The sequence below is a fragment of the Phascolarctos cinereus genome, unplaced genomic scaffold, assembly GCF_003287225.1.
Source record: "Phascolarctos cinereus isolate Bilbo 61053 unplaced genomic scaffold, phaCin_HiC Scaffold_4;HRSCAF=312, whole genome shotgun sequence".
Classification (NCBI taxonomy): Eukaryota; Metazoa; Chordata; class Mammalia; order Diprotodontia; family Phascolarctidae; genus Phascolarctos; species Phascolarctos cinereus.
In genome coordinates this window covers 285,111,725-285,126,066 of record NW_027555847.1, presented here as the reverse complement: position 1 = coordinate 285,126,066, position 14,342 = coordinate 285,111,725, and the positions used below count along the sequence as shown (strand labels likewise).

The following is a 14,342-nucleotide window of genomic DNA, read 5'->3' as shown; positions in this document are numbered from 1 at the left end:
CTTGCATTTGGCAATAAATAATATTATAATAACTTTGTTGAAAGTTAGATAAATGTATTTTAGTATAATTGATTTCTTTTATGGTCCTTTGTATTTTATTGATGTAAAACTATTCTGAGAAGGAGTCCCAAGGCTTCTCTCCAGGTTGTCAGAGGAATCCAGGACACACCAAAAGGTTAAAAACCTCTGCCCTGTATCCTAAGAGTGTTATGCGAGGAAATAAGAGGGAGCAAAGCACATAACACTTTAAGTAATGGTGTAAAAGTTACATTTCATATAACATAGTACATTGTAAGTTCGGATGGCCTTGATAAGGACAGGCAAATAAAATTTGAAAATAAGAGGCACTAGAGCAGCACTGAAGACTTTTGAACAAAGGAATAATGTAGCCAGATGTATGCCTAAAAATATTAGAGTAGTGTAGATAGGCAGTAAAGAATGTCTTACTGGGTGGTGGCTTTGAGAAGAAAGGAGAGCAGGACAGGTATGAGAGATGATGGAGAGGTAAAATGGTTAGAAGTTAGATAATCTTTTGAGAGTGTCAGAAGGAGAGAAAATAAATAGTATGAACAATGGTATATGCCTCAAGGAAGATGGAGACTGAAAAAAGGCTGTTAAATATGACAGGAAGTAATTGATGACCTTTGAGAGAGTAGATTCAAAGCAGAATATACACACACACACAGTAGGCATAGCATTTACAAGAAGTTAATTAAAAGATGTCACAGCTTAGAGGGAGTAGATAAGTGGTTAGGTGATTTTTTTTCCAGATTCAAAAGGCTTGTGTCAGCAGGAATTCCAACCTGGATTTTCTAACCCCCAAGTCCAGTGTCTGTACTTGTTAACTTCTCAACTTAATTATAGCCATAGTTAATTAACCATGCATTAGTGTATTTGTTTTTAGTTTTTTTCTTGTAATTTTCTACAAAGGCTATAGATATAACTTCCTGTGGAAATTTTGCTGTAATTGGTCTTACATCAGGAAAGGTTGATGTCTATAACATGCAATCTGGTATGCATCGAGGTTCATTTGGAATGGAAAAAGGTAACATTTTATTATTTTTAAAAATTTGCATTTATTTCAATTTGATAAAGTATTTTTTAAAACTGAAGCAATAATAACTTGCTGAAGAATTGGTGTACTTTAAGAATTAATAAAACTGTTCGACTTAGTCTGAGATAGAAATACTGCTTAGAGAATGCAGATTCAAATTGTTGTAAAATTGTATCATACTTTTCTAAAATGATACTGTCAAGGCTTAGGCTGAAAGCTAACTTGGCTTTGCTAAGTCATAGCACACTCCATGAGAATTTGAATAACATTAGAGCTATTCAAAAGTGGGATGAGCTTGCCTTGGGAAGTTGTGGATCCCTCCTACCCCCCCCAACCCCCTTCCCTCGGAGGCCTTAAAGCAAGGGCTGTATTATCATCTTGTAAGGTACCTACAGGGGAGAATCTTGTAAGGTATGTATTGGATTAGGTGGCCTCTGAGATTTCTTCCAACTCTTTGAGAGTCTGTAATTTCTCAATTTGGTCCTTACATGTGGCTTGATTTTTAAATGTCTTCCAAATTTTAATGTCACAATATTCAAGTGCAATGAAAGGATTAACATGTGTAAAATTCAGATTTTGTAGAGTTCAGGTTTCAGAATACTTAGTTTTTACCATAACATCTTTTGATAATCCTTGGATTTATCTTTGTGGAATCAGTGTGAACTACTTTAGTAATGAGATTCATGTCGGTTTTATTTCTTACCTAAAAGTATTTTGTTGTGATAAAGAGCACATGGAATAGTTATTTCTGTTAACTTCATCCTCTTAAAAAGTGAAGTTAATAATAGGTATTCATTAATAGTTTATTGAATGAAATAATGAACTTTTATGTGAAAGTTTTTTTTTACCTATATTATGTGTGTATATGTATGTATGTGCATATTTATTTTTCTTTTGTTTTACTTTTAAAGCCCATGAAGGTGCTGTTAGAGGAGTGGCAGTAGATGGATTAAACCAGTTAACAGTTACAGCTGGTAGTGAAGGATTACTCAAATTTTGGAACTTTAAGAGTAAGATGCTAATTCACACTGCAAACCTAAGTTCATCTCCAAGTATCATACTGCTGCATAGAGACAGGTGAGTCTTTTTTAACTTTCTAACTTAGACTACAAACTCTTTGAGTACAAGAATTAGTTAGATTTAACTCATGAACCAGAATTATGTGTACAAAAGCAATTTGAGTACTTATGATGTTACTTATATCAAGTGTTCTATCCACTATTTGCAGAAATTACTTGTTTTATCTCTTGATTTATATGTGCAGTACACCCCTCGGTTTACTTTAGAAGAATCTGTGAGCTCAAGAGTATTAATGTAGATCACATTCATCATTACTCATTTCTCTCTGAAGATTCTCTGTGTATAGGAGTCAATCCTCCCTGTTCTCCCTTATTCAGTAAACTTCAGGGATTCTGTATTACTGTTTTGTTTGATGTTTAACACTTTTTACAACCTAGTCCCAGCCTACCTTTCCAGCTTTATTATTCCCTTCCACATTGAGCTTACTGTTCCTTATACAAGTTATTCAGTTGCTTGCCCATGTGCTTATAACCTTGCTTTTCTCCACATCAGAAATGCATTCTTTCCTGTTCTCTAGTTCTCAGAACTAGAGGTTAGCTCCATTGTTACCTTTTACATGAAATCTTCTATCTAGTGCTTTCCCCTCCACATCACCTTGTATTTATTTTTGCGTATACCTTCATTGAATACACCCTACTCCTGTATAGATACTCTCAAAATTTTTTTTTATAGATGGGATAATAAAGTTGGTAGATCTTGAAGTTCTCTCAGTTACCTTTTTTCAGTATTAACAAGGTCTGAGATTTTTTCCATGTCTTTGGTATCTTCCCCTCCATTAGATCACTTCTATGTTAGTCTCTCAGTGCCTTAACAATTGCATTATCTGAATTCTGACAGTGAAGATTGTGAGCAGCTGTATCTCCAAAATATCAAATGGTAAATTCTATAGTATACTCGCCTGATATAAGTGATAGATTAGACCCAATTAAATCAATCGTCTCAAGATCAGCATTAGCTAAAAAGGAAGGCAGACCAACAAACAGATAAAAAATGGAACAGACTTCTATAGTTAGCCTTTTTTTTTTATCACATAAGACAGTGCTCTAGTGCATTTAGAATCTAATACCTCAGTTCATAATGAGTTTAAAAAAATTGAACTTAAAGACAATTGGACTATATCAGATACAGATAGAAGAAATATGTGCCAATTTTTAAAGCATTGAAGGATCAATTTTTTAAAAGATCTGATACGAACAAGCATATATTAAGTGCCTATGTACTAAGGCACTGTGTTAGGTGCTAGATATTAAAAAAAAAAGGATGAAAATCCCTTCTGTCAAAGAGCTTACATTCTAAAGAAAAAAAGATAATAAATGATTTGAAGAAATCTTAGTATTATTATCCAGAAAAGTGATCAAGAGAGTATTGACTTGTATGCTGAATTTCTCATTTCTAAAATCTTTATAAAAATGATCCATCAAGGATGTCTTTGAAAATATGAGGAAAGGAAGAGGTATGCTTTTGGGGGAAGTGAGGATGATAGATATTTGAGTTCATTTTATTTAGATCTATTCAGAGCACGTCTTTCCCATCCTTTCCCTAATTTTTCTTCTGCCTCTCATTTGACTTTTAAAATCCTTCTTGAGCTCTTCCAAGAAGGCTTTTTGGGCTTCAGACGAGCTCATATTCCCTTTTGAGGTTCCAGGTGTGGGTTTGTTGACAGTGTTGTCCTCTTCAGAATTTCTGCCTTGATCTTCACTGTTCCCATAATAAAAATCTATAGTACATTTCCTTTTGCTCATGGTGTTTGCTCATTTCCTGGCCTTTTTAAAAAAAGCTCTCCTGCTGGGGAGCAAGGGTTACTGACCCATGCTTCTTGTGCTGGGAGCCCGGGGCCTGGTCACTGGCTTTGTGTGCTGGAGCCTCAGGTGCTGGCAGTTGGAGGCTGTAGGTTCTGGCAGCTTACCTGGTGTTGGGCTGGAATCAGCAACACTGGAACTCTAGGGGTAGGATTGGGTAGTCTGGCCCCTGCAGGTTGCCTGCTCACCTGGGCCTTTCCCTCCTTTCTCTTTCTTCTACTGTTTTCAGATGGATGTTTTGCTACTGCAGGATATTTCTCCGCCTGGGGCTTTTCCCCTTGGAGCTGCACATCCCAGAGTTTTCCTGAAGCACTGGGAGACTTTGCTGCTGGGGAATGCTGTGGCACGTGGTGGTTTTCTGAGCTAGTTTCCACTATTTCCCCTGCCTATACTGAGGCACTCGGGGTCCTGGTGTTGGTGCTTGCCTGCTCCATGACCTGGGGTTCAGGATCTCCACCTGGTATGTTGAGGTGGCGCTTTCTGCTAGGTTTCTAGGACGCCTCCCATTCTGTACTGCTCCCCTTCCCCCAGAGCAGGAGGGCCTTTCCAGTTAATCCCTCAAGCTTTCTGTGCTACTGGACTGCTGCTCCCCATCCTTCTGTTGCTTCAACTGTTCTAGGGTTTTTCCTGGGGCAATATTTTCTGGGCTTTCAGGGTTAATAAGGGACGGTGAGGCTGACTTACTTCTTACTCCATCATCTTGGCTCCCAGAAGTGCAAGTGTCCCTTCTTTTTCTTGAGTATCATTTATGACCACCAACTTTGTTCCTCAGCTATCACCAGATACACATTCTGTTATCAGTGGAGGAAGAAAAGAGTCAAAATACTACTATGAGTCCTCAAGCGTTCTTGACTTTTGCAAACAATTTTCTGCAACAGGTCATATCTTCATAATTACATAATTGAGTGAAAAATGTAGCAAATACAGCATCCCACTAATTTTTTGTTGCTTCTAAAAAAAAAACCCTTTTGATTTTAGAGCAAAATGCAGTTTTAAAGGCTCTCTCAATAACATGTTTCATCCAGAGAAAGTCATACAAGGTTCTTTGATAGATAAACTACAGAGACAGCATTGTTCATTAAGCACTTGCTGTGTGCCAGATCCTGGTTTTAGATTGTTGATCGCATCAAATTCCAGAACACTAAGGACCTACCACAACTCCTCATCTGCTCTTAAGAAGCTCTTTGACCTAAAAAAAAGAAGTTAGGCCTGACTGTCCACATAGGGAAAAGTAAATGGAGTGCTTACTGTCCAGGTGTTGTTGATATAGTCTGTCAGTGTGATGTGTGTCTCTCTATTTCAGAAAAGTGTGGATATGATAATAAGCTGTGCTCGGAATTGAATTGGAGGAAGAAATTAGGGTGGATTCCTTTAGGGAAATTATGCAGCACTTTCGATAGTCCCAGACATCTCAAGGACAAAAAAATCCATGTTTTAGATATTTGTATTTGCCTATTGATGACATCATTAGGAACCACTAGAGTCTCTGAAGAATCCAATTTTTAGTCACCCAGTGGGCGAGAGAGAGCTGTGGTGGTCATGAGAAGGCTGCTGCATATTATTGGAGATGACTTCATGCAAGAATTGGTGTCCAGAAAATGTATGATTAAGAATTGGCCAGTCATATAACAAGAGCAAGGAGTACCGAGTGTTTCCTGTTTTCCATAATACAACATTAAAAGACCTGAAATAAGGACTTCAAGATATTGGAGCTATATCTTCGCTTTATCATGTAGAATGAAAAGGCATTTTTGGCCTGAGTCACTTGTGAAATTATAGAGAATCAGTTAAGGGAGAATCCTACATTGATGAAGTCGAAGATCTTTGAAATTCTATACATGTATGGGTCGATATAGAGTAATTCATCAGGCTGTTAATATGTCATTTGTTACATTTTTCTGCTTGGTTTTTCCATTATTATGACCTTTTTTTGCATAGTTGTTGAGTTCATTGTTCTTATCTTTATGTAATGTTTCTGCAAAAATCTGTAATTTGTTTATATTCTCTTAACTAGTGGAATCCTAGATTTATCTTAAATTTAGTGTCACTGCTATAGATAATAAAACATTTTATTTGATTTTTACTGATGTAAAATTTAGAAATAGAAGATAGCCTTTATTGTGTGTGCCTTTGTGATTTGTATGTCTGTTTTTTTAAAATTTCTTATAAATTATGTACTTCTTTTGTCAGTGGCATCCTGGGAATTGCCTCAGATGACTTCAGTCTAAGCATTGTAGACATAGAAACCAGAAGGATGGTCAGAGAATTTTTGGGACACCAAGGCCAGATAAATGACATGGTAACATTGATGGAACAAAAGTCACTTTTAATGAACTTTTAATTTCCTTTTAAAAGTGGAGTATCCTAAAAAGGATTCAAGTTAGGTTAAAATTATAGAAAGAACATAAAAATTTATGCTGACTATAGAACTAAGATCAGTTGTTTTCTAAGGGAGAAAATATTCCAAATAATTTTTTTGTTGTTGTTATTTTGGGTAAGTTTAAAGGGAAAAAAAGCATGCTTTTGCTCTCCAAGGAATTGGTGCTATTCATAACATTGTGAAATCCAAGATGAATTATTTTTGTCTAAAAAATTTTAAGGAAAATTAATATTTATTTGGGGAACAAAATAGACTTGTTGATGTACAAATGCTTTTTTTCATCACTAAAATTCAGTGTAAAAATACTGTTGGTACTTTTGAGAGTTGCATTTGTTCTGGATATCTGTATAACAATACCAGTGTGTTGAGTATAGTCATCTATACTTTTTCAGAGGCCTTTCCCATCCTTTAAGTCGTATATCATAGACTTAGAGCAAGAAGAGACCACGCAGTTTATTCAGTTCAACCTTCTTTACTCCCTCATGTTATAGATGGGGAACCTGAGGGCCAGGGAGAGGTTATATGATTGGGTAAGGGGCAGAGCCTGAAACCTAGACTTGGTGTCCTGGATATGTATAGGAAATTAGACAGTGCTAGCACTTGTAGCCATGCCTAGAGTTATTGTGAATTACAGATAAAAATTCATGATTTTTGTTCTTTTGCTATAAGCTTTACCCACCCATGAGTTTTATTTTCCACAGATTTCTAATTAGTCCTCCCAAAACATTGCAGAATAATGCTTCCTGAGCGAGGAAGAAAATAGGTTTTTTAACATAAGCTATAAGTAAACAAAATTGGAAATATTCTTAGTTCTTAAGAGACTTTATTTAGAAAATTCATATTTTTTTCTCATCTAAAGCTTCACTTATTTGGATTGATTCAGGGGAATGATAGTTTGAATTAGAAGATATATCAAAGAAATACAGTTTTCATTTCAAATGCCTACGTGAGACACTACCTGTCCTAGGAGCTTACATTCATTCCACTATTGGAATTAAGCTGACAGAATGTTTGGGCGGGATGATTTAGTGGGAAAGCACATTAGATTGAAGTTAGTGGATCTTGATTCAAGTTCTGACTCTAAACAGCTGTGTGACTTTGAATCCTCATTTTTTTATCTGCATCATGCATCTGTAGTACAAGAAAGTTGGTCATCTCCTGTTTGCTTGATACTGTACTGTGAAAAAGAAGTGATTTGAATCAAAGTACTTTAATGTTTACAAATTTCTATGTAATGAGTAGTTAATAGAGTGTTTTGGAGAACAGTTGTGATGAGTGGTTTATTATTAGCATATCAATTTTCTTTTTCTAGGTGTGATTAAAAATATTGTAGTACTTTTAGAATGCTAGAGAAGTATGCTAGTACTCTAGTTCCACTCTTAATTTGATTAATCAGTACCTTTCTTCATAGACAACAGTACAAAACCCCATGCTAATTTTAAAAACTGACAACAACAACAAATAATTGAAATCTTTGGCCTGGGAAAGGCCTTAGAGAGATCAAGTGTTTCATCCCTCTCTCTTGACAGTTAATGGCAGGTGTGAGCCTAGAACCCATCACTCCTAGCCCAGCACTTTACTACTATAAAAGCTTGCTTTTCTCTTTAATTCATAAAATTTTACTGTTTATAAGTTCTGACAACCTGAATTTTATTTGAATTATTTCTTAACTTCCTCTCCCTTGTTTAGGATGTCCCATTCAAATGACACCTCCTGTATGACACCTTTTCTAACCACCCCTGTCCCTTGCCAACTGTCACTGCTTCCCCCCTGCCTTATTACCTTACATTCATGTTGTATATGTGTACATAGATTTTCTCTCTTTGAATTTGTTGTGAATTGTTGTTCAGTCATTTTTGACGCTCCATGATGCCATTTTGGGGTTGATTTGTTTGTTTTTGTTGGCAAAAATAGTGGTGGAGTGTTTGCCATTTCCTTCTGCAGCTTATTTTACCAATGAGGAATTGAGGCAAATGGGGTTAAGTGACTTGCCCAGAGTCACACATCTAGTAAGTGTGAAGCTGGATTTGAACTCAGGAAGATGAGTCTTCCTAATTCTAAGCCCAGTGCTCTCTATACACTATGCCAGTGAGCCTCCTAGAACATAGGCTTCTTGAAGGTGGAAACTTTCATTTTTGTCTTTGTATTTCTCAGGGCCTAGTATAGTCTCTAGTGTATAGTACTATAGTGGGTGCTTAATAAATTCTTGGTGATTAATTGAATTCTTAATCAATTCTGTTGTCTTTTGGACTGCTTAGCACTTATAAAACGAGCATTTTATTAATTTTGTTTTAAAGGCTTTCAGTCCTGATGGTCGTTGGTTAATAAGTGGTTCAATGGATTGCTCAATTAGGATTTGGGACCTTCCATCTGGGTGGTAAGTAAATTTTTGATAGAATTCTTACCTTTGTATGGATCCTGTTTGTGTGTTAAGGCACTGTAGAAAGAGTCTTCACTTTTGACCCTGGAATTAAATATTTAATAGCTATCTCAAAAAAGTTAATGAAGAATTGTATATGACTTTTACATCATTATCTGATGAGAATTCCACTACTGGAGTTTAAACCTGAGGATAGGGTAGGAAAATAGATTAAAGATTGTTTTCTGTAGTAGTTAAATCTCTGAAAAGAAGGAAAAGAAAAGGTAGAAAGACTAGGTAGGAGATAATAGCTTTTATTGTTTACAGTATCCCCAGGTTGAACTCTGTTCACCTTGGCCTCCTTCTTTCATGTTAGGAAGAGGGTTGAAGGATGGGATTTTTCATCTGTACCTAGAAGCAGTTTGACCTTTAGAAAGGAAAACTCCAGTTTTCTTGTGATTATGTTAAAACACAGAAATATCGTGGTGAGATGTATTTTCTATTGTATAGGCCGAGTTTGAAAGGTACTACAGGAAAAAAAAAAGCAATTATTAATGAAGTTAAGCCCTAATTAATTATGGAATTTTGTTCATAATTGGAAACTACTTACTTTCCAGATTTCAAAAAAGCCCTTGTTACTTAGAGTCCTGGGCCTGGAGTCAGGAAGACTCCTCTTCTGGCTTCAATACACTTGCTAGTTGTGTGATCTTGGGCAAGTCACTTAACCTTGTTTGCCTCACTTTCCTCATCTGTAAAATGAGCTGAAGAAGGAAATGCCAAATCACTGCAGTATCTTTGCCAAGAAAACCCCAGATGGGTCATGAAGAGTCAGATGTGACTGAAACAACCAAGCAACAACAACAGTGTTCTCAGTACCACCTTACTGAATGAATATTGGTTCTCTCCTGTTGTCTTGACACTGTGCTGTGAAATAGAAGTGATTTGAATTGATTTTCTGCCTAGTTTGTTGCAGTTGCTATGATATTGGCTATTTAAATTAGTTAAAATGAGAAATCCTAGCATCTGCTGAATCTTTAATACACAGAATAGTGAATTTTTATTTGGGACAGTTTGAGTGTTTAAAACAAACTTAAAAATTTGTGATTTAGCTTTTTTTGCCCAGTTTTAACGTGATAAGATTGGGATCACAGGACTTGGATTTGACAGTTTTTTGGCTCCCATACCTTTCTTTAAGTAGGTACCTCTACAGGATCAGAAAAATCTTCCCTTAAATGACTTTTAAAACTCCATTTGACTTGTGATAGGAAACAGGTATTGCTATTAAGATGTTAAGAAATTTACCATGTAATCTTTGTTTATGGACAGATTCTGCCTAATCCACCTATTATGAGCAAGATAGAGGCATCTTGTATAAATAGAGAGTTAGTCTGTTTTTCAAGAACACTTGAGTTCAAATTCTCATATTGGCTGTACACAGCCTGGACCACTTGCTTAACCATTCAGTGCTTCTCATAATTCTCTTAAGGAAATAAGTTGTAGGGGAGCAGCGAGGTGGCACAGTAGATAAGCTCTGGCCCTAGAATCAGGAGGTCCTGAGTCCTCAGACACTTGACACTTACTGGGCAAGTCCCTTAAGCCCAATTGCCTCACCAAAAAGCAAAAAAAAAAAAAAAGAAAAGAGAAGAAGCTGTAGAATAGTTGTAGAAGCAGCTAGGTAGTATAAGAGGAAACTGTGCTGTTCTTGGAGTCAGGAAGACCTGACTTCAAATTTTGCCTCCTAAGAGGCTTCTCCTCTCCACCTGGAGGAAGGAGGGACCCCAGGTGCAGAGAGTGCTAAGGAGGTATCATTTTCAGAGTTGATTTCATCTTTGTAGAATGATGAGTTTCTAGAGATCATGAAATCCAAGAATGGGGGTGGGTGTTCAAGCTGGGTGAGAAATGATGAGGTGAATTCTCTGGTTACCCTCCTTAAATGGTAGAGGATTAGGGAGGAGGTCTCTAATGTCTGACCTTCAGTTTTTTTTGCAATAGAAAATTGTATCCCTATGTTCACACCCCTTGTCTGGTTACTTTTAATTAGTGACTTGGCCTCCTAGAGAATAGAACTAAATATTTTCATGTAAATTAAGATAGTTGTGTTGATCATAAGACCAGTGTCACCAAATGGCCCAGAGTGAAATCTTATTTTGTGAGGTTTCTTCTATCTTCTGTCCCTCCATTAAGCAAAACCTAAGAGGAAATTATATCCATTATTATGAAATGTAATATAAATGGGATAAAAAGCATAGGAGGCCTCTGCATGCTTGAAAATCATAAAAAATTCTTCATTGTCTTCCCCTTAAAGAATTTTTTTCCCCCCATCAGCCTTATAGACTGTTTCTTAGTGGATTCAGCACCTCTCAGTCTTACTATGTCTCCCACTGGAGATTTTCTGGCCACTTCTCATGTGGATAATCTTGGAATTTATCTGTGGTAAGTACTTCATATTTTTTTCCGGCAAAAAAATGTAGCTGCTCAAATTGTCTTAATAGTTTTTACATCTGTCAAGTGAAAGTGCCTGATTTTTTTCATACTTTAATGAAGAAAAACATACTGAAAATGACTTCAAGATTTCTAGTAAAATAACACTAACACGCTTCGTGAGGTTTGATTTATAAAGAGTCATTCCCTTAGTGTATTCCCTAGGGCACAGTTGTTCTAAAAGATTTTTGTTCTAGTCAGTATTACTTCAGTATTTTAAATTTGGTCATCCACTTATGTTGGGCATTGATGGAGGTTTTCAGGGGCTCCAGTAAGGCGGATAAAAATCATCATATTTGTTAAGTTGGAAGAATCAAGAAAAAATCCTTACATATTTTCTTGAAACTAGAAAATGCTAACTTTGGCACATGCATGATGAAGTCAATATTCTGATGTTTAGTCCTCTGCCACCTGGTATTCTGTAGAAAAGGAAAATTCATTTAATGTACATGACTGACTTCTAGTTTTTCTAAAACATTGTATTTGGAAATAGAAATAAACCTACTAAGTTACCTAGTCCAGCAAACTTTGTTTTGTAGAAGAAAGAACTCAGAGAGGTCAGGCATCCCATCGTTCGGTAAAAGCAAGAATGAAAACCCAGGCATCTGGACTTCAGATTCCAGTGTTCATTCCACTGTGCCATAGTGCCTCTTTTTTTTGGGGGGGGGGTATTAATATTTGGCAGCAAGCCTAAGATGTTTCTGAAGCTTCAGGTCAGATCCTATTACAATGAATTCCACTAGAATTTTTTCTCTTATTTTAAATTAGTAGATTATTTGCTAGTATATAGAAAGAATTGAATTTGGAGTCATAGGAGCTGAGTTCAAACTCTGATTCTGCTGCCAGTTTGGGCCAATCCTTTTCCTTCTGGACCTCAGTTTTTTCCTTTGTGAGATGAGGGATTTGGAATAAATTACCTCCAAGTTCTCCTCCAACTCTAGATAAGTTCTCCTATGAGCCTTTGAAATCTTGACTCATGCCTTGCATTTATAGGTGTGGTACTTTTTTAAAAATTCCATTACTCTGAATTATGGGAGAGAAACGAATCTTCATTCCTTTGCCAAAGAGTTGCTAAAGCCAGGCTTTTCCACTCATCTTTAAATCTTAGAAGGTCCAGTATTTTGGTGTTTTAAATAGGCTAGGCTTTGTACAACTGTGCTCAACTTCCAGTTACATGGGGAGAAGTATTTACCCCTCCTAAAAAAGATTTACCTGAAAGATTACACTTTTAAAAAGGATTTGTCGCAGGGTTCCTTTAAACAACAAGCTTCCCCAGTGCATAGGATTCTATTAAGAAAAGCTTTATTAAGAGGTGTTTTTTTTTAACTTTGACCTTTCCAAGTGTTGAATTAAAGCAAGGTGTATAATATATTATGATATTTTCAAATGAACAATCTAAGTATCTTAATCTTTCTTAATTACTGAATAATCGGAATCCGTAGCCATAGCATTAGAATATAGGGATGTGCCCTTTAGAAGTTACTCTGAGAACATTGTTTCTGTGAACTTAAAAAATATTGACTTGTATTGTTTTGAATTCTTAGGTCTAACATTTCCCTGTATTCACTTGTTTCATTACGGCCACTTCCAGCAGATTATGTTCCTTCTGTTGTAATGCTTCCTGGTACCTACCACAGCCAAGGTATCACAAGATATGAGATGCTTTTTTGGGGGGCGGGAGGGGGAAGGTAGGGGGGAGGAGTGTTAGTATGACAAGGTAACTCTTTTAAACATACAATTTAGTGTGTGGGATAACTGACCATATTTGATTTTCATGTTAAAGTATTAACTTATGAAAGCATTTTTTTATTTTTACAAATTTAGTTGGGCCGATTTGAGTTGCCTTCTCATGCAAAGTCATTACTTCAAGAAACCAGTGGCTATAAAAAAAAATCCCAACCTATATTATTTGAATATTTACAGTTGTTTGGTGCCCTGAAAACCAGGAATATGGTAGAATTTTCATTGTTAATTATGTTTGAGAGAAGGGTAATGCCCTCAGTTACTGAAATACAAGCAAGTAGATAAAGGAAGAAGTTTTTAACTTCCTTTTGTCTTTTTTTTTCCTTTGGAAATAGACTTAATTGAAAAACAGGTTAAGGAGATTAACAGGAGAGATAAGTAGAGAGATTAGAGTAAAGGTTTGAGAAGGTGAGAAGATGGTAACTTGGCATATAGAAAGAGGAAAATGTTTAAATGTATTTGGGTATGGTAGAAGGGGGATGGGAAGTAAAATAGGACGTATAAGGCGTTCAAGGGCTTCAATAATAGAAAAATACTTGATATATAGACGTATTTAAATCACTTCCCAAAAACAGTATATATATCAAGTATCATGGTGTTATATTTGAATGATCTCAAACTTAACATTTTTAAGCATAGTTTAAAAGGATTTAAGCTGACCGTGTATTTATAATTGTATTGTGTATCTGCATACATCTATTTTACTGAGCATTCTTTCTTTAAAGAAGTAGAACTCTCAGAAGAAATCGAAGGACCAAATGATGAAATGATAGATTATGACTCACCAGAACAACTCAATGAGGAGCTGTTAACTCTGTCATTGCTACCTGAATCAAGGTGGAAAAACCTTCTCAATCTTGCAGTTATTAAGGTAATGACAGTTATTTATTAAGGTAATATCTCAAATTCTGGGATCCTAAATGAAGTTTACAGAAAGGGCATTCGTAACCATTAATCATTAGAAAACATACTTTTCTTTTGAGGAGCTCACCTTGCCTTGTAGTCCAGGGCTTAGTGGGCAGTGGCTATATAAAGTAAAGGTAAAGGTGGGTGTAAGAGGATGTGAAGAGATAAAAATCACATTGTAACAGGTCTGATTGGACTGAAACTATGCTTATTGATGTTTCTAATCCTAATTTGAGATTCTCTAATAATCTAATCCTAAAACCAGAGCTGTCAAATATTGGACCATCATAATTTTTTTGTTGCTTTTGTTCAAATGAATCCAATAAAGAGAATTACTTTATTCATTTTGGAAGGTTGTGTTCTGAAACAAAAAGGAGCTCTTTGTGGTACTTGCACAGCATAGAGGTGATGAAAGAATTTTCACAGATCTGTCATCACAAATAAGTTTCCCTTCTTTCCTCAACCTTTTTTTATTGTCAGCAGACATTTACTTTGGTCTGTTCTCAGAGCGTTGTTGTCTAACACGTCTTTGTTTCTTAA

The 14,342-nt window shown here is 36.0% G+C and overlaps 1 protein-coding gene across 1 annotated transcript in view; it reads left to right on the top strand.

The window, feature by feature from the left end:
- WDR36 (WD repeat domain 36) overlaps window positions 1–14,342 on the top strand; it is a 59,025-nt gene that overhangs the window by 34,296 nt on the left and 10,387 nt on the right. The window contains 7 exon segments of the mRNA XM_021009406.2: window positions 931–1,045; window positions 1,966–2,131; window positions 6,124–6,232; window positions 8,611–8,690; window positions 10,998–11,105; window positions 12,698–12,795; window positions 13,622–13,767. Of these exon segments, the coding sequence (XP_020865065.1) occupies window positions 931–1,045; window positions 1,966–2,131; window positions 6,124–6,232; window positions 8,611–8,690; window positions 10,998–11,105; window positions 12,698–12,795; window positions 13,622–13,767 (822 nt within the window).